This window comes from Rhea pennata, chromosome 3, assembly GCF_028389875.1.
Source record: "Rhea pennata isolate bPtePen1 chromosome 3, bPtePen1.pri, whole genome shotgun sequence".
NCBI classification, from domain to species: domain Eukaryota; kingdom Metazoa; phylum Chordata; class Aves; order Rheiformes; family Rheidae; genus Rhea; species Rhea pennata.
The window spans coordinates 112,899,613-112,924,834 of NC_084665.1; the positions used below are offsets into that span (position 1 = coordinate 112,899,613).

Below are 25,222 nucleotides of genomic sequence, written 5' to 3' on the forward strand. Positions count from 1 at the left end.
ATCTCTCTTTGGAAGAGATAATCTCCTTTTAAGTCCTTTCATGCAATCTGATTTGTGAAAAAAAAACTTTTAATCTTACCAGTTTTTTATTCACTGTGAATCAGTTACCTAGACTTGCTTTTTTTATGTGTAACCTGTCTTGCAATATTGACTGTTTTGCATTTGCTGCAAAGTGGTAAAGAAAGTTAACTGTTCCCTGTAGCTGCTGCTCATGTCATGAATAGTTGTACATTTTGTAGACGACGGGACATATGCTGAAGTCCTGCTGATTTATCTGGGAGCACCCCAGTTTATCTAGCTAGGGGAAGCTCATTCTGAGGTAAAATGCTGTGATGCTGTTTTCTTGTTTCTAAAAGTAAGAAGAGAGTAGGTCCCCCAAACTGTTTTTTTTCATGTTTAATCTTTCCCGATTGAGCACTTGAGTGTATTTGTTTTCAAAATGGAGCGCCGCTTCCATCCCGGTGGAAGAGGCCGTTAACGTGCAGGTAGCGCAGCTCCCCCCCCAGCGGCCCCGTGGCTGTCTGAGGGCGCACAGTTCACTTCCACAGTGAATCTTCTAAAGGGCGGGAAGCAACACAACAGTAAAAGGGGAGGGTGAAATGAGGCCGCTTCTCAGGATTTGTGGTCAGCTCACGTTTTCCGGCTGCCGCCTCCTGGGCTAGGTGAGCGGGAGGCGGCCCCGCGCTGGGAGCTCCCGCCCGCCCGGCCGCCCGCGGCCCCGCTCCCGCGGCGGAAGCCCCGCGGAGCCCCTTTCTCCGCAGCCCGCGCCTCCTCCCGCTGGAGCCGGAGGAGCTGCGGCCACACGCACGAGAGCACCGACCGGGCTACGCGCCGGTGAAACGCGCTGGCAGAGCCGCTCGCCTGCGAGCCCCGCGCCCTCCAGTGCGGCCTGCCCTAGGGCGGGGATCGCCGGGCGGCAGCCGCGGAGGAAGCGGCGCTCCCCTAACGCCCAGGACCCGCGTTCCCCGCCGCGGAGCAACGGGCGGCGGCGGCGCCCTCCGCGCCTCCCCGCTGCGGCGGGCGGACGTCCGGCGGCGGCCATGGCGCTGGCGGAGGCGGGCGCCGGCGGGCGGCTGCTGCTCTGGCCCCGCGTCGTCCTCTTCGGAGACTCCATCACTGAGGTGGCGGCTCGGGGCCCCCTGCGCGCCCGCGCCGCGGCCGGCAGCCGCCTCCTGCGCGGGGCGGGGGTGGCGGCGGGGGGTCGCGCCCCGCGCGGCGGCCGTTAGCGCGCGGCGGCCTGGGAGGACAAGGCCGGTAAACGGCTCGGTCGGCAGCTCGGAGCCTCTTGGCTGTGCCTGTCTTTTGACCGCTCAGGGGAGCTTTTACCCGCCGTTAGAGCCAGTCGCGGCTGACTTTGGTCTCGTTTTCTGTGGCTGTTGCGCTGGTTAATGCTCACTTTAGGCCTGATGTTGAGCACCTGCTGCCAAGTGCGAGGCTTTTTTGTTTTTTAAGGAGAAATAACGAGTAGCCGGTGTGTATGTGTGTGTCCGTCCGTCCGTCCGTCCCGGCTGCAGGGCTGCTCGGTGCCAAGCGTCGCCTGGCTCCGTAGGCACAGGCTGTCAGTCCGTGAGAGGTGCTGTTCCCCCGTGTAAGTCCGTGCGCGCGGGGCAGCGGCAGGCCTGGTGCCCCGCTGCGCGGCAGCGGTTGTGGTTGGACGGCCGGGCCGTAGCTGCCTGTTTGGGACTGCAGTGGAAGGTGCCAGGGCTGCCAAACGGTGCCAAGGACCTGACGCCACTTACTCCCTGGGAGGCAGGAGGGTGATGTGCGTTAAATGGGAATGGACCCCTGATACTTACTTCCCGACTGAATCTCCCATGACAGCGTTTGAAGAGCTTGTGTGCCTGATGGTATTTTGTGAGTAGCTTTAGATGATCTTTGCAGAAATTCGTGAAGTTTGTATGTCGGAGGTATGAGCTGCCGTAGAGCGAGGTGGCTGCGGGCAGCAGCAGGCAGGTGAGGACCTCCGTGCTGGGAGGGAGCCTGGGGCAGGGAGAAGAGTTGCTTTGGCACTGACGAGCTGTAGGTGGGCAATTGGCCATCTTTATTTTCCCTCTGGGGCTTAGCTAAATTGGGTAGCAAACCTCCTGGCCCATCTTCTGTTGTTCGTGCTGACCACCCCTTTCCTGACTATCCGCCGTTCTCTCATCTGCTGCATGTAGGTCTCCTGCTCCTGGCTGCGGCTCTTCTGCCCTGCTCCTTGCAGTGTGGTCCTCCCACCCCAGAGATACCTTCTGCATTGACATGACCAGAGCCCAGTTTGATGAATGTTTCCTTCAAAGGCAGTATCAGCTTAGACAGTCTGTGGTTGTCGTTTTCAGTCTCTGCCTTCCATTGTACAGCTACAGCTATAGAGTGAACTGGATTAGAGAGCTGGTCTGAGGAAAAATAGTTTAGCCTAATTTTAAATGTTATAATTTTAAAGGTTATTGTCTAAACCAACTCAGTGTGCAGTTCCAAACACGTGATCCATTGTATCATCAGAAGAAAGAAGGGTGTTGCATTGGGAGTAAGCAGACTAAAACACGTAAATTGTCAAACTGCACTCTAAAGTAGCGTGCAGAGAGAGGGCTTTGGAGAGCTGCTCTTCACAGTGAAGTTGCAGTGAAAGGATCTTAGAAAATAACAGGGAAAAGAAAGAAAGAAAAAAAAAAGCTTTGGCTCAACCTTGATGAAACAGCCTGAAAACAGGCAGCTTTGAATATGAAGGTAGCACAGAGTCCATCCCTTGGTAAATATTCTCCCGTTTTGCCTCTGATGCAAGTTGTGTGCATCTTGCAAAGAAGACTATGTTGTTTGACCTCTGCAGGGACGAGGCAGGCTGGGAGGGAGGAAGCACTACGGAGAAAATATGAAGGGCCTGGCACACAGAAAGCTGTTGAGGGAAGATGCTGGAAAGACAAGAGGTGGCAGGGTTGGCCGCTGAGGAGCGAGTTCTTGTTCTGGTGAGATCTAATTCTGTTCCTTGCTTGCAGTACTCCTTTCTGGACAAGGGCTGGGGAGCGTCACTTGCTGAGAGGCTAGTCAGGTAAGATTTTAAAAAATAATTTTTAGCGTGAAAGAAGCCATGCAGCTTTCTTAAAGTTGAAGAAAACAAGCACAAATTAATTCTATTGATTTGTTTATTAAAATTACTGAATTATTTGTTTGTTTATTAGCATGGACTACCTAAGCGATGTCCCACCTGACACTGATGGAAATATTTATTGGAGGTTACTGCAAAGACTGAAGGGGAAAAAAAATCCTCAATTATCAAATGATCTTTCTGGCTTCGTAGTCTGACATATTAATACTATACATGCCCTCTGTGCATACACTTTCAATACATAAAACTGTGGTCCTGCTGAATTCTCCCGTGAAATCTCATTGATTCCGAGAGGGACAGAGGCAGATATCCTGACTGAATGATTCAAAGTGTTTAAAATTTTATTCTGACGGAGAGAGATTTTCTTTTGATATGTGTGTTTGTTTCAGAAAATGTGATGTTGTAAATCGTGGATTCTCAGGGTACAATACCAGATGGGCTAAACTGATCCTTCCGAGACTGATCAGTAAAAGCACTAATGCTGAGAGTACTGTTGCAGTTACTATTTTCTTTGGAGCTAATGACAGTGCTTTAAAAGGTATTCTTTTTGTTGTTTTTTTTCCCATCATCTGTTCTCCTAAGGAAGTTCACATTTTAGCAGAAAAGATAGAATGTTACATGGATTGATTCTTTGATTCTTGGTTCTTCTCAGTTGCTCTTTTTTAATCTTATAGTTAATTCTTTTCAATTAATGTGTTCTGGGTTTTTGTGCTTTTTTTTAATCAGGCACTAGTAGATATAAATTTCAAGGAGTCAAAAAATTAGCCATGTATCCAACACTTAAAACTGGAGTTGGGCATCTGACTGTGCTTTCTGCCTGAAATAGTCTGATGAATTGTGAGCAGGTAGATCAAGAAATGAGGGAATATAGCATTTGGATTCTCTTGAAGATATGCATACCAGCATGCAGAGCTAGTCTAATCAAAATGATGAGATCAGTGCATGAAGGTTTGACTGTAGAGTCTGTCTGAATTTCCAGAATTTTCTCTGTATCCAAGAGAGCTAAAAATTTTAGATTTTGTTTCAGATGAAGCTTGGATGGTTATGTGATCTAATGATAAGATGTGGAGTTCTAAGAAAAAAAAAATCTTTTTTAAAAAAAGTACCTTTTCCCTCCCTCTCCCTCATTTGTGTTAGTTGCAAGAGCTGCATTTTAAGTCGTGGTTTGTCTGCTTCGGATGTTGAGGTACTGCATTTTCCCATAACACTTCTTGAATTCATAGTTGAGGTGACCTGTTTAGTACTGAAAATGAGAAGAGTGCCCACATTTGTATCCTGTGTCAAAAGCATTTTAGTTGTTGTGTTAGTAAATCTGTGAGCAGCATGATTTTACATGAATAATACATTTGCCCCAATCCTGAACAGATTTGAACCCCAAACAACACGTTCCTTTGGAGGAATATGCTGCAAACTTAAAGAGCATGATACAGTATCTGAAATCAGTAGACATTAATGAAGACAGGATTATTTTGATAACACCACCCCCTCTTCAGGAGTCATCTTGGGAAAAGGAGTGCCTTGCCAAAGGTAAAAGAGTCATATCAGTTTGACAAAACTTCTACTTTTTTCCCCCAGAAAGCATAAATTTCGGATCCCAGACTGAGAGATGACTAGCTTTGTATTTGTGCCAGATTGCATTTGTGTTCTCTGAGTTGATGGAAAATGACTGCTAGCTGTTTTGCCAAACCTCTTTCAGCTATGCCTGTGGAGTAACTGGCAATTAATTATTAACATCCTTTTGAAAGTGCTGTGTTGATTGTTCTGTTCATGCACAAAACTGATATAAGTGGCTGTCTGCTGACATAGGTTTTATCTCAAAAATGGTGTCTTGGAATGTTCAGAGCTTTCAGAAAGAATCTAGATGTCCCAAGCAGACTGCATCACGTCCTTCCATAATTCATGTTTCAAAATAACATGAATTATGGAAGAGATTTTGGTGTTGTATATTTTAGAAAAATTTCTAATAACTACAGGATATTTCACGTCTTCTTGGATAAGCAGTAATAGCCTATCTGATTTTGTTGTAAATTAAAATCCAAAGAGAGAATATCAAAGTCTAAGGATTCTAAGAAAAACACCTGAAAAGAAGAAAATGATGATTAGATAATTTCTTGTTGTATAGTTCAAACTACCTCTTATAATAGAGACATAACAACATTGCTTACTTTGTGTAACTCAACCGGTGGAAATTTTCTATAATCTCACTGACTCTAGCAGTGATAGTTTACACCTTCTGAGAGTGTGTCCTCTTTTCCATTTGCATGGTTTATTCAGTTCTTGCACATTTACAGAAGATTTTTTAGTTAGATTTGAGTAAATAGAGAGGTTTTATTCTACAGTAAAATGGATTCTCTGTATTATTAAGGAAAGCAGTTCCTTGCAATGGGCACCTTCCATTCTCGTCACTAACCGTTCAATGGCTTTCAAAGCTCAATTTGTAATTCTGAATGCTCTGTTATTGCATGCAAATTTGTAGGTTTTCATGCACGTAGTTCAGATATAAAACTTAGCTGCATCTGTATCATTGTGGAAAAATGTATGGTGTGTTATTTTGTTTTACGTATGTGCTTCCATAAATGGAAGAGAGTAAAATAATCTAGTATCTGTAGTTTTTGATTTAGAATCTTGTAGTAAAACATAATGATTGTTTTCTGCTATCAAGAAAGTATCCCTGCCATTATGTTACTGCATGATTTTCTGTTCTGGGACTTTGTACTTCACTTGAAATATATTGCAGTGATCATTGTCCCAAACAGATATTGGACTATATGCACTTTCAGTCTGGTCCAGTAGGGTAGTTTTTTTGTATTTGAGTTGCAAAATGAGAGAAAGGCCTATAGTAATACTCACTTATAAATAGTGTAAGACCCTAACAACTGCAGTAGGTCAAATCAAACACCAGTATATCCAGCATTACATACATGACAGTATGCTTGGAAGAGTGTAACAGTTAGGTCAGACATAAAGCAGTCTGTCCTGGTCTGTGTTCCCAGCTTTTGCTAAAGCTATTGTAACTGTAGTTTGCAAAACATGTTCTAATATGGGCTTTTTGAAGATCTGTCACATAAGCATACTATGAATGTTACCTATCTGGCCTCTAGTTATCAAATATCACTTTTTAAATGTTACTACATCATTTTGGTCTTAAATCTTACCTACTGGGAAAGGAAGGAGGAAACTGGCATTTATAATGCCAGGGTCTGTCTGAAAGAGATTGCTGTCTAGGGATGAAACAAAATGCATAGTCAATTTCAGACAATTAAAGTATTGTTGGCACAGTTTTCTGTTTACTTTTGTTTTTGTCAGATAGATTTTAGAGCAGAGGAGGGATGTGAAATGTGAAGATGACGATGTTCACAGGAGCATTCATCCAGGTGTGAAGGGAAATTGGTGAAAAAAGCTTGACTGAAGGTTTAACCTGGCCTGTGTGCCAGCTGGGAGGAAGTCAGTGTCTCAGTGGGGAGTGATGTTGGCTAGAGCAGAATCATAACTATTTGGAGGTCTGTAGTCCCACCTCCCCTGCCCCTTACTGCTCAAAGCTGGGTTGTCATGAGTGCTGGATTATGTAGTCATGGCTTTATCTAACTGAGTCTTGAAAACTTCCAGTAACAGCAGTCCTACTACTCTATAGATACTTGTTTCAGTGCTGAACTACTCCCGTAGCGAGGAAGTGTTTCCTAATGTCCAGTCTGAACCCCCTAAGCAGCAACTTGGCACTATTACCCCTCATTATATTGTCTGCCACTAAAGAGAGTTTGGCTCCACTGGCACTGTGGCTCCCCTTCAAGCAGTTGTGGACAGCTGTTAGATCACTCCTTAGCCTCCTCTTCCACACCCTGAGCAAACCCAGCTCCCTCAGCCTCCTACAGGTCTTGTGCTGCAGGCTCCTGACCATCTTGGTACCCTCCACTGGACCCTCTTCAGTTTCTCCACATCCCTTTTTAGTGGGCAACCAAAACTGAATGCAGTGCTGAGCACAGGGAGATAGTATGGTAACCAGGTGAAGAGGAATTACTTCTAGCGTAACCTAGGTTTGCCTTTGCAGTCAGAGCATGCTTTTGTCTCACGCTCAGTTTCTGTTCTTGTATTGGCCTGCTCTCATCAAGGCTGCTACCCTGCCAGCCTGTTCCCAGCGTGTTTTGATGCTTGGGGTCTTCCAGCCCAGGTGCAGAATGTAGTATTTTCCTCTGTTGAACTTTTTGATGTTTCTAGGGACCAGTCCTTAAATTTCTCAGTTTCTCTCAACTGAAGTGCTACTATTTAGCATATGAACTGTCTCTTTTAATTTGGTATGGTCTGTATGTATGTAAGTATAGTACATATACGTATATAGAGTATAGCACATATACGTATATAGGAATGTATATACATAAGTGTGTGTGTGTATATATTCATGTATTTGTGTGTATACATATATATATACACATATATAGAGATAGATAGATGCATTGTATGGTCATCCTTTCATCATAGAAGCCAATCAGACAGGTTGGTCAGGCATGATTTGCCTTTGGTAAATCTATGCTGATTGTTCCTAACAATCTTCTTGCCCTTCATGTGTTTGGAGATGAATTCCAAGAGGAGAGATACTGTGTTATTTTTCCAAGGACTGAGGTGAGGCTGAGCAACCTGTGATTTTCCAGATCCTTCTTGCCTTTCTTAAAAATGGGAGTAACATTAGCCTTCTCCCAGTCCTCACAGATCTCCTCCAGCTTGGCATATTTTTTTTGTAGATGATAGTCACTGGCCTCACAGTCGCATCAGGCAGCTCTTTCAGGTGAGTCCCATCCCCTGTGCATTTGAATGCAGCTAGCTTCTCTGAGTATTCCCAAACCTGCTGCTCCCCACTGTTCACTGTCCTCCCTCCCAAACTGTGTGGTATGTGCAGAGGTCTGTAAGCAGGCATGAGTGCTCAAGCCCATCACTAAGTTACCTCCCCAGCCTGTCAACAGACTCACATTTACCCAGACCTTCCTTTGGCTGCCACCATTCGGGTACTGTTACATTTTATTTCATTGGGTTGCGTTAGCTCCATCTCTGCTGTGGCCCTCCTAGTCATTCCTGGTTTTATTATGCCTTTTTTTGTGCTTGTTGAGTAATGATGGGCTGGGAAGGCTTTTCAAAGTGAAGACAAGGCACTTAGGTTTGATGTATAGAGGAGAGATGCAAAACAGGAAAGCGATCTGGTCAGAGTGAAGGGATAGGAGATTGACCTTTGCATCAGCATTTTGAGCAGATGAGAGCTTGGCAAGTTCACGTTTGTCAAGGTCAGAAAAATAGATTACAGCAGTTTGGGAGCTTCAGCTGCATTGATGGATGAGGAAGGGTTGAAGCAAATATCATGAAGAACAGCCTGGAAGTAAATGTTTAGGGAGGTTCAGTGGGTGAAACTAAGCAAAGTGGTAGTGTTTGCAGCAGTGAAGAAGGGAGAGCAGCTGGGATAAGAGCTATCATAGGTTCTGTTTCCTTCATTCAGGAAGGATGTCAGAGATGGGCTGAGAGTTGATTTGCCAAAATTAAACAAATCTAGCAGAGAAAAAAGTCTAATCAAGTTGAGGAAATACTATGTGCTGCTATTTTAAAGCAAGCCCTGAATATAAAACATTTATTTTTTTTTTAATTAAAAAAGAAAATAAAGAGTGCTTGTTTAAAATTTGTCATGCCCCTCCTATCAGGAACTTTTCCCCTGTTTTGGACCTTTTAGGAGGCAGAGGGCATCTTGGGATGAGCAGATACTATTTGTCCGTGCTCTTAGCGCATAGACCAAGCACGTGCTCCTGCAGCACTGCTAATTAAGGGCGGGAATATATTGGTGAGCTTCCAGAATGGACCCAGGAGAGAGATAATCCTAACAATGAAAGAAATGGTAACAGGAGAGGTACCAACTCTGATGATAAACTAAAAGTCATAGCGGGAAAATGACAGGAGTGCTGTGCAATACTGGCAGCAGTGAGATTTTGATCAAGTGCAGGGAACTTCGCAACAGAGGGAGCACTGCCTTTACTTTAGGAGTTTAAATGAACAGATGGGCCTCTCACTCTACCAAGTAGTAAGTAAGTAAGTTGAAGAAAGCAAGGGTTAGTTAGGAAACAAACCACAGTGGGGAATAGGAGAGGAAGGATCAGTAAGGCTACAGAGAATATTTTTTAAGATGAAAAGAATGTTGATGGGGAGGAAGAGGTGGCAATGTGAAGAAGTGAGACTCACCAGATGCACTGGTGTTCCTAAGGAGAGAGCAGAGTAGGAGTGGATGAATTGTACTTGTAGGGCTCATCTAAAATAAAAAATAGTAATAGCTTAATAATATTCTGCCCCAATGTTTCACTGCACTCCATGCAAAAGTGCTGATTTACAATAGCTAGTATTGAGCACATACTGAACACTCAGCTCTCAGTACAACTGAGCTCACAAATGTTGCATTTTTGATTTCTAATAATGCTTTGCGCCTGTATGTACTGTGGTTTTATGTTGTCCCTATTTTACAATGGGGAGACTAATGCAAGATGTCAGATGTCTGATGTCATTCGGGACACGGAAGGCAAGCTTGTGAAATTGAGTTAATTTACTTAATTCTATTCTATGCGGCAGTAGCAGGTATATAAAAGACTTCACCAAAAGCTTAACAGAAGGCCGAGTGGCACAGAAATCAGCATTACCCTGTCTTCTTGTTACTCTTGCCTCTGAATGTCTCACCTGGTGAGAAACATATTTTCAAATGCCTCAGAAATGAAAGGTACCTTGAAAGAGACTAAATGAGTTGTAGCCTCCAGCCACTTAAATTGAGATGGTTCAGACTGGTAATCGGTTATGTTGTAATTGTTTATGTCTGCTGGTTTAACAAGTTGAGAAGCATCATGTATGCCACAGAAGACCAAAATCAATCATGCCTTGACCATAAAATATTTTGTGTTGGATAGGTGACAAACTAAATCGCCTTAATTCCATCACTGGAGAATACGCCAAGGCCTGTGTTCAAGTAGCTAGGGACTGTGGAACTGATGTAGTGGACCTGTGGACACTGATGCAAAAAAATCAGGTATGATGTCCTGCAAGAGACTTTGAAACTGTCAAATGCATGATTTAGTGCAGAGGAACTGGTAGTACTGCATTACCACTGCAACAATACAAAATATATCCAAATTACCTTTTGGAGAAGGAAGAAAGAAAAAAAAATCCAGAATGCTTCATGCAGCAGTAGGAGAAACATATCTTAATATAACCTGACCATTAGATTTGGCTAGCAAATGTCTCCTGGCTGCATTACTTGTAATCTTTTGCTTTGATTTTGAATCATGGGATAGTTTAGGTTGGAGGGGCTCTCTGGAGGCATCTAGTCCAACCTCCTGCACAAAGTAGGGCTCACTTCAAAGTCAGATCAAGATGCATGAGGCTGTCTTTCCAATACTTCTGACTGAATAGCCAAAATCTTCTATATGACAAAGAGATTTCACACCTTGTCCTTAAGCAGGAACTCTAGTTAGGGCACTGTGAATCTTTGCTGTCTACTGCACAGTAAACTCAGTATTTTGATTGTACCATCTAATCACACAGCTGTTTCGTAATGATTAGCAGTGACAGAGGTCATTGGAACATTCTCTTAATATTTTAATACAAAGGGCAAAAAAATAAAACCAGTATATTTACCAGTTAGTTTTGAAGAATTTAAAAAATAGTCAGGGTCTTTTATTTATAAATAGCAAATATATTCATACTTTTTCTAACCTTCTGCTTAGGATTTCTCTTCCTATTTATCTGATGGGCTTCATTTATCAACAAAAGGAAGTAACTTTCTAGCAGCACAACTTTGGTCATGCCTGGAAAAAAAAATATCTACTCTTCCTTCACTGCTTCCTTACTGGCGTGATGTGGACCATATGAACCCTGAAGTTAGTCTTCTTTGAGATGCCCCTCACCAACAAGCTGAAGAAGTCAAGGCTGCCTGAAGCAAATCTGTTTCCATCAACTTGCATCTAGCAATATACTGGAAGCACATCGTATTCAGGCAAGCCAGGGTAGCAATGAGTCCTCTGTCAACTGCTGCTCCATAGTCTTTTTATTTGGTCTGTTAGAAAATAAAGATTAAGACCTTTTAGAGTGCTTCCTGTGGGTGATTTCTCTGCATACTACTTGTGCTAACAGTTTAATGTGTCTGATGATGAACTCCACTTACTTTCCTTAGAAGACTTGGAAGGTAGAGTCTCTGCTAGTCTTCAAAACAAGAGAAAAGAGGTTGCTCCAAGGAGTTACTGTTGAGCTTTGGTGGCTAGAATTTGATAATATATTCCACTATCTTTAAACACCTAGAAATTGATAAATAGGAGCAATATCAAGAGCAATTAATATCAGTCCAACCTTTCTTTGATTGTATTACTGACAACCAGTAAAAGCAGTTGTATGAACTTTCGTGAGGATTTTGGATAACACTATATAACAGTTTTGAGCAGGGGTCCTTAAGTTAAACTTACTTGGGCACCAGCAGCACCTTCTGTCTCTATGCCTGGCTCTTACAAATAGACAGTGTGTTCAAAGCAGTACATGTGTTTTTGTATGGTATTAATGGTGTTCCCAACAGACACGTGGTAATGTTCATGCTTATTCATGGCTGTTGCTGAAACTCCCCAAACCACACAGATCTGCATCACTGCTGAAAAAGTTCTCATAAAAGATTAGCCTGTATATTCATCCATAGTTTAACAAGTGATGTAACACAGAAGGGGACACATTTACTGCCCCAATTTTCAGCCAATAAAATGCAATTGGAATATAAAACTACGTTAATAAACTGCAGAAGATATCTGAAACCGAGATGAAATTCAGCAAGCACAGTAGTAGGGTGTGGCAGTATTAAAATAATCATTCTGGGCTGTGTTAACATCACAGACTTAATAAGCAAGTAACATTGGAGAAAAATAGTGAGGCCACTAATAAGGCCTTAGATGATATGTTACATATCGGGTAAAATGGAGAGTGATGTGAGATCATTGTGATTTCATGCTTTGTAGAGCACCAGGGACCAACTGCTTTTGTTTTATTAAAGAAATAAGACACTAATAGTGTTATAAATGGGACAGTAGCTCGTTACCATGTCCCTGGAGCCAGGCCAAAAGCTAGTTTGCTTTATTTATAAATATTATACTGGAGCATCCTCTCTGTAATAACTTCTTAGCATAAAGAATGGTAACAAAATAGGCTACCTTTGGAAGCTGTGGAACTTTCTGCTTTAGATGTTTAAGAACAAACGATGCAAGTATCTGACAATTTCTGGAATACAGATCAGACTAGAGGATGAATTGTGTGAGCTCTGCATTTTCATGCTGCCAAAATAAGTGCCAATAGCTGATTTTAATCTGGGAGGTAAGTAAGTACATATCAGTATTAAGGTCATTATCGATTTCCTGCATAAAGAGGTATTTAAGTAAGCACTAATACCTTAGATAGGAATTTCCCTTCAGAAGCAGAGTCATGAACACTGTCCCCATGACACACATGGTGAGACCACTGACTATGTCTCTATTAGCACCTAAGAAAGCCCTGCAGGTGCAGTTCTGTAGAGCAAATCCATGGCTTATCAAGAGCTGGCTGCCACAGCAGTTGGATTTCACAAGGTACTTCACACTGGTCCTAGCGTGTCCCTGCCCCCACATGCACAGGGGGCCAGAGGCACTCTTGGACCTACCTCCTGGTCTCACTTTGTCCCCAAGGAAGCTGGTCCCCATGCTCCCAGACCCTGCCAGGCTGCAGCATAATGCAGAATGGGGCGGTAGGCACCTGCCCTTCAAAAGTGCACTTCTGCAGCAGCACAGACACACCTTGAACACGGACCCATCCCTTTAGCCTGTGCCTTACAGCACTTAAAAACCATGAGATACTTTAAAACCACAAGTTACAAAGCAGCTGCATTATCAAAAAGACTAAAAGAAGAATTTACATCTCTTGAAAGAACTACAAAGAAACAGCTCTTGTTTAATTGAAAATCACTTTTTTTTTTTTTTTTTTTTATAAAAAGCTTTTATTGTACTGGGAATTAAATTAACTCCTCTCACACATTTACTTTCCACTGAATCAAAAAAAAAAAAAAAAAAAAAAAAAAAAAAAAAAAAAAAAAACCAAAACCAGTATATAAAATACAATAACTAGTCAGATAGTCAGATAGGAATACCATAAGGCACACGTTCAAGTATTAGTGTAACAAATATCCTTGGGTGGGGAGATGGGGGAAGGGGTCTTGCACGATTCTTTCGTCACATGTTTGGTTACTTTCTCTCACATTTAAAAATACAAAGGTTTTCCATAGATAGGGTTCCTTGGTGACTGAGCACAGACTTGTTTCTAAAAGTTAAAAGGTTCTACTGTTGTTCTAAGTTTTATGTCAGTTTTGTTTATACATGATTATGGGAGGAAACGGATGCAGAATGAAGGTCAGTCTTCACTATCAAAATTGTCGCTCTGTGAGTATTCTGTCAGTCCATCTGTTGCTAGGCTGAAACAGCTTTCGTGTACCATTCCCAGCCATTATACTTTACAGAGCTTCAAATTTATATGCATGTATATCAAATTAGAGGAGACTGTTAAAGCTGCAAACTTTTAACATTATATTTACTGTGCAGAAACTTGAATTGAAGAAGCGTCTTCCTTGTACTTACCCTCTAAGTTTTGCAAAGCTTTATTTATTTTGAATTGAATTTACCATTGTTTTTAAATAACAAGCCCTCCCTGCAATGGAGTGCAATATTTTTGCCATTATTTAAATGCAGTAGGAGCTTCCAAAAGTCACAGAGACCCTGCAAACTGAACATCTCAAGAGTAGTATTACCTACTTAAAAATAACATTTAAAGAAACATTTCTGCACTGAAACAACCACTGTAAACAGTTAGTTAAAACAGTCCTCATCTACAAAAATGTCTTCTCAACTTAAACTTCTCTTTCTCCTGCCAGACTCCTGCAGCACGTGACCCTCTTACTGCAGAGTGGGAAAACTCCTAACTGCAGCATTTCTCTGCAATGAAAACACAAAAGCTAAACAACTCCTCACAGCTAGAGGCAAAAAGGTTAAATTCAAGGAGCATTTCCATTCATTGCGTTAGGTTTTACGGCCTCTGTGTGACTCTTGATTCCTTGATTCTGATTATGTGTCTTCATTATATGTTACTATTTTTTAACCTGTTTCATTAATCTCATTTTATTTTCAGTATCTGTAACATTTGCTTACATGTATTTTAAACTGCTAAATGACCTACTCTAAGCTGAACATACTGCAGTGTTTCATTTTGTTTAAAAAGACCATGACTTTTCTATCAGTGCAGTCAGACTACAAAACATTAAATTATAAAAAAAAGGCTGATATACACAATCCAACATCCAGAAGGATATTCTGTTTTGCACCACAGGTTGAAGGAAATGTTAAAGGTCAAGAAGATAGAAAAAACAAATCCAAAAGCTTCAAAAACAAGCTAGTTTTAGTTTGGATTTTTGTTTTTAAATGATATAATGCTCTAGTAAACATAATTTAAGGAAGGTCATACACATGACCAGCATCTGCAGTAGGTCACTTCCTTATTTCTCCCGCTCCCTCACAAAAATATATATACACTTGTATTTATATAAATGAAATGGTTTTAGATCCAAATGAACTTATTTTGCACACACAAGTCATATTCAGAAGGCAGCAAGACTCTAGCATTCTGTTTCTTTGCTGTCCACTCGGTTCTGGCGCTGGAGCTTGAAAGACGAAGCTTTCTCACTCCTAGTGACGGGATGGTCCGTCAAGTCCTCAAAAGATTTGGCAGCCGAGCTGCTATTTGGGAAAGGGTCCTTCTCAAACCCATCTTCGTCAATGTGGGAGTCAGTGCTGGGGTCTTCCTGAATAGTGTCCATTCTTTGGTGGTCCTGTTTCGGTGCCGCAGCCACTGTGGGTGCTGTGGTGACAGGCTGCAGCGGCTGGTGCCGGCTTGTTGACTGCGCTGCAGGGAAGGGCTTGACTATTCGCACAGACGCCGAGTCCAGGCTGCTGAGCATCTCCACGTTCTGCAAGACACAAGCAGCCAAGTCAGGCGGGAAGACGCGACCAGGTTCTCGCTCAAGATTTCATTTTTGCAACATTTTCAAGGGGAACGGGCCAAGGGCACCTTTGTGGGAGCCCCTGCGCTTCAGTTAGAGCAGTTCTAAAGGCTGCTGCTTCCTCCCCTCCGTTCCCAGCAGGAAACGCCGTGGACTAATGCGTTAGCCAGGCTGAACCTCTGCAGCATGCAGTAAAAGGGGTTTGATCTCACCCTGTTTCGCACTGGAGCAGGAGCATTGGCCCAATCACATGCACCCTCTGAGGGCAGGCAGGAGGGACAGTAATTTTTCTAAAGCTGCTCAAACAGGATTGCAAGCACTCATCTGATCCTGCTCCATGCCTTCCTCTCAGGGCCCTGGACGCTTGGGAGGAAGAAGCAGTAGGAACAGCATTTACATAAAGCCTGAGGGTTTTAGCCCATCAGCTCCTTCTGAGGCTAAACATATATGCAACACAGTCCAATTTTACGGTAGATTTATGCTTTCATAAGAGCAAGGGAATATCCAACAGAAGTAGCTTTTTTGCATTGTTTGGTTTTAGAAATCTGGCAAGACTAAACATTAAAGGCTGAAAATGCCTTTTATTTCTGCTGGTTCCTACTCCAAACAAAGCAACATGGGTGACAACTTCTCTGGTACAGAGCTGACAACTCAGCAGCACTTCCCCAGGCACCTCCAGATGCCTAACAGTGCTTCACCGAAATTGGGGTTTGGAAGCATGGGGTCAACTCAGACAACACCGAGAACTCACTGCAGGAAAACAAAGGAATGGCTTATTCCACATTTTAAACACAAGGAGTTCCCTGTATCAGCATGTTCAAGAAACTGCGCTTGACACACCGCTTAAGACATGAAGGGGCCATTGTGATCGCCCCAAATTCTGCAACTCAGATTAGATTAAATTCTATTGTTTTCTGCTTCAATGTGAGCATGTTTTCCAAAGACTTTTGGGCATAAAAAAATCCCTGTAAACCTTAGGAAGTGCTAACAGTGGGCAGGGGAAGGGGAAGAGACAAGAAAATGACACAAAAAGCAGAACTAGCAGTTCACATGCTACTACTGGTGCTGCATTTCCCAACTGGTCAGCCTACAGGAGATTCCAAAGATACAGGCTTCGTTTGTTAAACTGTTGGTGATGCAAGAAGCCCACTACACTTGTGCTCTACTGCTGTCTGTACCTACTTGTGAGATGTTTCTTGAAAAAAAAAAATCAGATATAAACATTTAAAGATGACTCTTAGAGCATCTGAGGCTAACTTGGGGGGCAGCCTCAAGCTAAGATCTCCTTCAGTTATCTCAGAGTAGACTGCAAAGACGATCTGTCTCAGAAGTCTTTGACTCCAATATACTTCCCCGAGTGACTGTACAAGAGTTCTGCAAGGTCTCTTTTTCCCTTCTGTCACAAAGGGATGCGTCCTTATACAAAGGCTTCATTTTTGTAATAAAAATTGGGCTGTCAAAGCACCAGACAGGATACCCAAAAAAAATCTAGGTCAAAAGGTGCCTTGGGTTGGGCTGCAATTATTTATCTAGGCAATTTTATTCTCAACTCCCCTCCCGAACAAACATCTACAAAGAGAGAGAAGTGTCACTGTCTGACAACTGACAAGTCCTCACGTCCTGGGGGCTGGCTTTCACAGAAGCAACTAAAAGGCCTCAGCACATCTGGACACTGGAGGTCAACTCCTGCAAATGACGCTTCTGCTCTTAGAGGAAGGAAAAACTAGACCCACCAAGCTGCACTGCTTGATACAGCAAACACCAGCTTGGTCAAGAAAAAAATCATTTCCCTCATATTGATTAATCTGTCCACAGCTCTAAGCACAGGGCTCCAGGCTCATCTAGTACTCCTTCGATGAATACTCTGCAAACGTCTTGGGTTCAGATTTTTTAATAAGAATTGGATACCTTTCTGACAGTCTATATTCAGACAGCAACTTACACTGGGGCAAAACAGAGACTTTGTGTTCTCCTCGTACTGTCTGTCCAATTTCTTGTCCTATTTAAAAAATAAGCATACGTAAAACAAAAGAACGCACAAAACACACAAAACAATAGCATTAGTTCCGCAGTTGCAAGCAGGGTCCCTGACCCAATTTCCCAGCTGAGACAAGCAGGGAGTTGGGCTCTTTTCCCTTTACCTACGCCCCATGTATTCCCATCCATCCCAGCAGCACTCCTGAGCACAGCAATCCTCTTTGCTCCAATCCCTGGCTGCTGTCAGCACCACACCTCACGTCCACACTCTCTTCTGCTGTGAGCATCCTATATCCATCCACTTAAGCCCAACCAAGGGTCCTACCCTGGGTCTCCCACAAAAATCTAAGTGCCTCATTTCCAAGAGGGCTTTAGAAAAATGGACTAATAGAAGCTACCAAAAGTCTCCTTGGGCAAAATTCTGGAGGCAGGGGAAGAAAAATTTGTCTACGAAAGAAGAGACGTAGCTCCTGGGAATGGTCAGGGAGCGCTGGGCTCACTAGAGCCCTGCAGAGTTCAGCCAGAGTTCTGCCTCTTGAATGAGCCATAAGTCTGCAGGCAGGCAGTGTTACATATGCTGGCTTCTCTCCCTGGGATTTGTAGAAAGCTCCCCATCACCTTCTCCCACAGACATCTGCCATTTCATATATGAGGGGTTCTCTTACAGCTCAGTCCAACAGAGCAATTGTCTCAGGATAGCTTACTCACCACGCAGTGCACAAGGATGCTGAGGGGAATCCAAAAAAGTAAGGAGAAGACGAGCACAGAACCCACTATATTATCCGCTAGGAACTTTCCTGTGAAACCAGTCCAAATCAATTAGTTATCTACCAAACACAGCATATAAATCCCCATTCTGCTGCTGTTGCTCCCACAAGCCTGATCACAGAATTTCTCAGATGGGCAGAGGCTGCAGAATGAGGCCAATGTAAGAGACCTATTTACAAAATCATACCAGATATGCTAGCAGTAACAGGTTTTTCCTCTCCTCCCCTCTGACAAGAAATGCCGACAGGCCATAGCATCTAATACCAGCGGATTAGTAACAGGCTATATTTAGTTAGCCAAGCTACCTCTCCCAGTTATGGAAGAGGAACCGAGTTAACAGATTCTGATTTTACAGGCATGTGACATCTATAGGCCTCCACAAACATTATGCCTGCTTTCAAACATCAAGAGATAAAAAGAGCCTCTACTTGAGCAGACTGAAAAGCTTTCATTACCTCAGATACAATTTTCTTGACCTTAGAACCTTAGTTAGAAAGCCCCAAACCCACATTATTACCTTGTGTATACATATATATATATATATATATATATATATATATATATATATATGTATTACTATAAACCTATTCATTGTTACCCTTATCATTACAACAGCATGCACTTACTAACACTTTTTTGTACCCTTATATTGTAGTTACACCAAGAGGCAACTACATGCTTGGACTGCATTGTGGGGATCAGACCAAGGAAGCACGTTTACAGTCACCGGCCAGTGACTCATACAGACCCAGAGCCTGAGCTGCATTACCTCCGTGATTTTGTTAAATAAGAAAAAAAAAAGTTCTCATTTCCTGATCCGTTGACGTTTATACCCCACTGAAAGATCTACTTTAACTACACTATGCTGCATCTAGTTGGTGTCTCTAGAGACTGTCTTTTCTCTAAGTGGCCTGCCTCTTAGTAGTCAGAGAGGAAGCTTTCTAGAATAGGTACCATCTTCTTTACAAGCCTGAAAGATGGCTAAAAATAATGGAATGGTAACATGCAACATAGTTCCCCCAAAATAATCCTTCAGCTTTAAAAGGCAACATCTAACCTAGTGCAAAAGGGTTAGAAACAGAGCTACTAACCACCCTTGTCTACAGATGAGTACTACCTCCCCCCCCCGTGCCTTTACAAGTACTCATATCATGGACTAAAAATCAAAGGATGTTGTTATATATCTTACCAAAAGTATTGATGCTAAGTTGGTCTATGAAATCCCAAAATCGTTCAATCACATCCTGTACTTGCTTCTCACATTTGCCCTGCAAAAGTAAACATACATATTTACAAAACAATGTTATACTATCTTAGCTTTAACCATCTTTGTCTTGGGGAAGGAAAAGGATGCAAAGATCGCAAAGAAACAAAAATCTGCACAGAACAAAGAAGCACTTCACACTTCTGTTCATACAGATCAAACTCATTCCTGGAATCAGTATGCTAAATATCTCAGGAGACTCCCAGACCTGGCTGTGCTGGTTTAATGCAGGAGATTATTGGTGTCTCAGTTTTGGCAGCAGAAGGGCTGGGATGCGGCCTCCCAAGCTCACTTCCACCAACATCCAGTTTAACTTAAGACTGTCTACATGCTCCATGACTGTCCAGGCATCTGCTTGACAGAAGTGCTCATGGAGTACTAGCAATTCATCACCACCTCTCTGCCACAGGCTTACTGCCCCCTTTGGATATTGCCAGCTAGATGTTAATGCAATTGCTCCTTGAGCCAATTCATTTTAGTCAAAATTAGTCAGAATTAGCCAGGCTAAGGTGAGCAGCTGGAATAGCAAGCACTGCTAGCCTAGCTGAGCTGGTGACAGTGCTCACTCACTTCTGCCACACAAGCTACCAGCTGGCTGAGCTGTGGGGAGCTGCAAAAGAGAGCAGCAAGCAACTGCAGAAGGTAACGTCTTCACCTTGCACAGTTTTCTGCAGAACTAACTTCCATCTACTGCCTCAGACACCCTTTAATAGTGACCCCATAAAGGAATAAATGAAGCCTTTCACCTTTTCTTTATCCAAAACCTGATCTTTTTACCAACCACCTCCCACTTCTCCAGGACAGTTTCTTCACATTATCCAGGAGATGAGGGGGACTGTGCCCACCCTATCAGTATACCTCACAGTACTACGCACCCCATGAAGGCAGGCTGTCTCCATACCCTCTTCTCCTGTCACCTCACTGCACCAGGCTTGACCCATTGCACCAAAATCACTCTGTTCAGCTGCACATTGAGCTTTGGCTTCTCTGTATCTGCACAGCCCTAGTCACAGAGGACCCCAAAATATCCAGCCACAAAAGCAAAGCACGCAGCTCACTGGTGTCTGAGAAAACTTACATTTGTATCACAGAAGCCCACAGTACAGGGCTTTCCCTTGCGCAGGAACAGGAACTGGTTGTTAGCGTCGACATACGGTATACACCTGTCCTGCTCGTCCCGGCAGCACACCTTGCAGGAGTTATCAGTTTCTGTAATAAAGCAACAAACTGATTCCTCAGCAGCACTGAGTCACCTGCATCCCATAACCAGGCAGTATGCCCCAAGTGCCCCCTGGGTGACTGTGTTCCCCCGCAGCCTTCCCAAAGGGAAGGCAGAACCATGCAAGTCACCCAGTTTTGGGCACTCAGATGACCAAGCCTAAAACAGGTTGCCCAGAGAGGTCATGGAGTCTCCTTCTCTGGAGACATTCAAGGCCCACCTGGATGCAACCCTGTCTAACGTGCTCTAGGAGACCCTGCTGAGCAGGAAGGTTGGACTAGACCTCCAGAGGTCTCTTCCAACCTTACTGATTCTATGAGTCATGCAATAGATTCAGGGACGCTGTGGGAAGAGCTCCTCTTTCCAAGCTGATACCTCAACACTGCAGGATGAGCAGGCAAGAGGTTCAAAGAAGCAGAGTTAACACTTCTCAGCGTTGTAAGGCCTCTGTGAAACCCAGTAGCAAAAGCTTCAAAAGGCAGAAAGGGGCAGAGCTGGAATGATGCTGCAAACTTTGACCCTGATTTGAACCAAACCAAGTATGGGAGGAAGGAGTCTCTTACACCTAGAAACATCTGCCAAGGAACTCCTTCCATCAGCAAATATGATTAAACTTCAAGTCTTCCAGGTACTCTCCACCTTGGGCTAGGCCCTCTATTTCAAATGGCAGAGCTCACAGCAGCTCCCCGTGCTCTTCCTGCAAGGCTTTCCTCCTGCTCCCAGCTGCCTTGACCATATTTAAAAGTTAAAAAGAGGGAGAGCAGTAAGGCCTATTGATAGAGTTACAAGGTAAGCAGGTTTGCAGTAGCAGGGAACTAGAATCTGTGGTTCATTGTGCTTGCTGCACTTTAATCACTTGCTGGACAGCATCCCTCCAGAAGCTTTGCCCAGAGGTTGTTTGGGATCTCCAGGCTACCAGAGAACAGAAAGACCTCCCTCCTCCCCGTCCACAGCAGAAGAGGGCACTCTCCCTCCTTTCACCCTTTCTGACTAGGGTACAAGACATCAGTCTTGTCTTAATGTCTTCAACCCATACATCAGAGAGCTTGTATAACCCTTTTCCAAACAGGAAACACTATAGCAGGCCCTGGCAGCCCAACAATTTGAACTCTGGACTTTTTCAAAAGCCCAATGGGGTCCAGAGACTCAGCCTTCAACTGGCAACCCTGGTGAACCAGACAACCCAAATGGCAACCCGGTGATCCTGCAGAGCAGGGCTGAGGCAAGGCACTTATAGTCAGTCCCGTTTTACTCACCATTACACGCACATGACCGTAGATTCTTCTCCCTCTCACAGAAAGGGACACACTCCCCATCCTTGCACTTCCCCATGTCCACGCAAACTGTGTCATCTGGAGCATTTCCTGGAGGAGGGCACTCACTGCTGTTCCCTAGGGATGGGGGTCAAGAAGGTGGGAAGATTGTTAGAGCAAAGGGCAGAACACCTCAAGCGTGCAGGACAGGAAAAAGGAAATCCAAACTCGTCCCAGTGTTGAACCGCAATAGCTTGTCTCTGGCTTTCTCCTGCAGGCTGCCTCCAAGTCCTCTGAGGGTCAACAAACTTTGGAGTCTTTGGACAACCTGGCCACTGTGTCACAGTAGTGATCAGGCAGTAGGTTACAGACACTAGACAACCCGCTAGTAAAGGGGAAACAGCTCTGACTGACTTGATTCCTCGCCTCCAGTAAAGATTATAAAGGAAGAAGCAACAAGTGGGGAAGTGAAGCAGAGTCACAGAAATTCCACCCTTTCTACAGGGAGATTCGGCTCATTCCTGTCTCTCCCAATATCCAGTCCCTTTCTTCTTCTTCTTCTTCTTTTTTTTTTTTTAAGAAAAATTTTTCATGTTCTCCTGGGCTGTAAAATCACCACATGGCTCCTGAACTACAATGAAACTCATTATAGGGCAACTTAGTGATGTTTAACTGATCTCTAAAATTAGATGTACCAGATAAATAAAGGGCACTAATCGAACAGGACACTGAGCCCGAAGCATTTGGCTGGCTGATGTAAAGGGGACAGAACAATGTCCTACCAGTGCAAAAAGACTCTCCTTTACAAGTAGCATTTATGGCTTCTTGGCATTTTTTCTGTGCACTTTCAAATTGGCAGCCTTTGCAGCAGGGGCTGTTCCGATCACTGTGGAAAGATCAAAATGAAGAGAAGAAATATTAACTCATTTTAAAAAGAGTACGAGCAAGACAAAGCCAGGTAAAGTGTTCAGGAACAAAGCTATTTCTTGAACACTGATTCACTCACTCAAAACCACCCTCTCTCTCTCTCTCTCTGTCCTCCCACCACGAGCCTTCTACACACTCACTCATTCTTCACTTACCGAAGGAGGTAAGCGCATAAAGAACACAATATATGGATCTTTGTATTTACTCAAGGCACTTGGATCCTCTTCCCGTCTCCCTCACTGACCTGCTGACCACTGACCCAACTTGGAACAAGATCCTTCATTGTTTCATTCCCTTCACTTCCCCCCTTCCCCCCAGAAGGTTTACTACTCCTTACTCTGAGTTCTTCCTACAAGCTAATGCAAGAGGCCCTTAATACAAACATATTAATTAATAAGTTGAGGGAATTTCTTGCTAAACAACAGCAGTTGCATGAGCTTTCTCCACTGTGACAAAGCACAGAGCAGAACTCTGAAAAACTGACTGGACGCTGCATTGCAACAGAGCCTTAATAACACAGAGAAAGAACAAGAATAGGAAGACGACTAATTCAGTGCATTCACGGCTTTGCCTGCTCAAATAAATTTTGCAGCAGTCTTGTGAAACTACCAGTAATCAATTCCAGTTTAAAGCTGCCTTGCAATGCACACACAAAAAGAAACAGAAGTTTGCACAGGAAAATTTATAATTAGCTTTTTTGAATGCTTGAGTTTATCTTAAAAAGAAGAAATAATTTCCAAACATGCAGCTTCTGATATTACTCAGAAAAGTAACTGAATGTCCTAAAAATTAGCGTATAAGAGCAGCACACACACACAGCACCCTTTCCTGGAATCCTTCATTGCCTTCATCTGTTTAATCTCAGAGCCAGGAAAAAAGTTTGCAGTGCTGCAGTTTGCTTTCTGACCTTTCAGCCCAGTCCCATGTTCACCCTCTCCATAAGCAACTGCAGCTTCTTTCTCCTTACCTGCACTTGGCACCATCTTTCAGTTTGCAGTCTGCGGAGCAGCAGGGATCAGCCTGCTGGTACAAGAGGCCAGGATCGCATTCCTCCCCTTCATCCACCCTGGAGTTCCCACACACTTTGTTGTTGCGCTCTTTGAAGCACTCCTGGGCCTTGATCTCTATGGTCCTATGGATGGATTTTTTGCTGCAGCTTGAGAACATCTAGAGAGTCACAAGGGGAAAAAGCAGCACTGAGGAAGAATGCACCTTTCTGTTAACAAGTTGCATCGAAGGCAGACAAAGCCAGCCTTCTCAGACCTCCAAATTGTGGCATCTTAGGAAACAGTTATTCTCTCTGTATTGCCATCTTGATAACTTGGAAGAATTTAAAGGCAAGAAAGCACTGGCTGGGCCTATGAAGGATGTTGCTGCATTCCAGTGCACAACATCCATGCAGTTTCTGGCTCTGGGCTGCAGAGCCAAATCCAATTCTACTACTGCTTCGGGAGTGCTCACAATAATCCCCAGGAGGGATTGCGAAGTTGCTGCCATTGGGAGAGACCCTTGGCAGCAGGGTTAGGCCTCAGCAAGTCAGACTAGTCCAACTGTTTAGTCTAATCATTGCCTTGATAATCCTGTTTTCTCATCTGCAACAGGCACAACGCCAACTCCACATTGCCACGTGCAAGTCTGAAACTGGTAAGCACGACGTTTGTGTTGTCTGACAGGTCTCTGACAGAAGAGCCACAGACCACCCAAACGATATTTAGAAGCCTGTGCTTAGTGCTGAAGGTCCCACATTTGACCCTTGCTGCTGACTTATCTGTAAGAGCACATGGCCAGAGCAAATTAAAAATTAAAAACAAGTTAGTACCTGGGCATATTATAAGCAGAACTCAGAAACTAAAGAGCTTATCTTGTAGAGAACAACTGCCTGCAAGTATGTTCTTTTTATGGGGAGTCCATTAAGTTCTTGCTTTTTTTAAGCTACAGGAATCATTAACTAAATAGCCTTTCAGTGCAGAGGGTCTCTCACTGGAGCAGACTTATACCTCAAAGCAAACCATGCAATGATACCTTATTGTTTTCATGATCTCCACTGACAGCAATTGGATACATAACATATTTCCCTCCCTGGTCTTCAGTTGGGGCACATTCTGGCAGACTGTCCGGATCATGCTCTGCTCCAAAGTTATGTCCCAGTTCATGAGTTGTTACCAGGTCTGCCTCCTTTTACAGGAAAGAAAAAAAATACTACTAAAAAAAATTAGTCTGAGCAGGACAGGAGAGAAGATCCCAAATACTTTCAGGTCACTTGCATTACCAAGATGCACTTAGCTGGAAAGCAATTTTACCCACTGAAAGTGTAGGGGGGAAATTAAAGATAAGCAAAATTACAGTGCATATGCAACAGTGAATTCCAGGACTAGGTTTGCATACTAAATCCATTATTTGAGGCAAAAGGTTGCCCAAGAATACTGACTTAAATTTATTTTCAATGAAGTGCAGATACTGAAAGTGTCAAAATTTGATTTTAAGTAGCTGGAGGCATAAAAAACAGTTCAAACAAAAAACAATCCAAACAAACATCACCTACTACAATTAGTCAATCTTGTGTTTAACTTATCTTGCCACTGGAATTATTTCTCCTAAACAGATGATGACATTTAGAGCTCTGAATACGCTCTCCTATTGCAAGAGTGCTAGGAAAACCATCTGCAAGCAGCCC

General features: G+C 43.5%; 2 protein-coding genes across 3 annotated transcripts in view; one reads left to right on the forward strand and one right to left on the reverse strand.

Moving 5' to 3' along the window:
• Positions 1–1,016: 1,016 nt before the first annotated feature.
• Positions 1,017–11,174, forward strand: IAH1 (isoamyl acetate hydrolyzing esterase 1 (putative)). Of its 2 annotated transcripts, XM_062573023.1 has the most exons (6): positions 1,017–1,121; positions 2,973–3,025; positions 3,472–3,620; positions 4,448–4,609; positions 10,000–10,118; positions 10,816–11,174. In XM_062573023.1, exons 1-6 carry the CDS (start codon positions 1,041–1,043, stop codon positions 10,981–10,983), a joined length of 732 nt encoding a protein of 243 aa, XP_062429007.1. In that variant the 5' UTR covers positions 1,017–1,040; the 3' UTR covers positions 10,984–11,174. The 2 variants fall into 2 exon arrangements, with proteins under 2 accessions (XP_062429007.1, XP_062429008.1); XM_062573024.1 differs by lacking the exon at positions 3,472–3,620 and having other exon boundaries at positions 1,105–1,121.
• Positions 11,175–13,113: 1,939 nt separating this feature from the next.
• The window catches only part of ADAM17 (ADAM metallopeptidase domain 17), a 36,165-nt gene continuing 24,056 nt past the window's right edge, over positions 13,114–25,222 (reverse strand). Inside the window, exons 11-19 of the mRNA XM_062573026.1 lie at positions 24,571–24,723; positions 23,516–23,715; positions 22,404–22,507; positions 21,625–21,759; positions 20,228–20,358; positions 19,075–19,153; positions 17,826–17,914; positions 17,083–17,139; positions 13,114–15,107 (exon numbers count right to left, since the gene is read on the reverse strand). Of these exons, the coding sequence (XP_062429010.1) occupies positions 14,757–15,107; positions 17,083–17,139; positions 17,826–17,914; positions 19,075–19,153; positions 20,228–20,358; positions 21,625–21,759; positions 22,404–22,507; positions 23,516–23,715; positions 24,571–24,723 (1,299 nt within the window). The 3' untranslated portion in view covers positions 13,114–14,756. The remainder of the gene's footprint in view (positions 15,108–17,082; positions 17,140–17,825; positions 17,915–19,074; positions 19,154–20,227; positions 20,359–21,624; positions 21,760–22,403; positions 22,508–23,515; positions 23,716–24,570; positions 24,724–25,222) is intronic.

Excerpts from the sequence above, each read along its gene's own strand:
- IAH1 (XM_062573023.1), top strand. The coding sequence starts at position 1,041 with ATGGCGCTGGCGGAGGCGGGCGCCGGCGGGCGGCTGCTGCTCTGGCCC. Across the intron at positions 3,621-4,447 it reads TAATGACAGTGCTTTAAAAG|ATTTGAACCCCAAACAACAC; the intron begins GTATTCTTTTTG and ends AATCCTGAACAG. Across the intron at positions 4,610-9,999 it reads AAAGGAGTGCCTTGCCAAAG|GTGACAAACTAAATCGCCTT; the intron begins GTAAAAGAGTCA and ends TGTGTTGGATAG.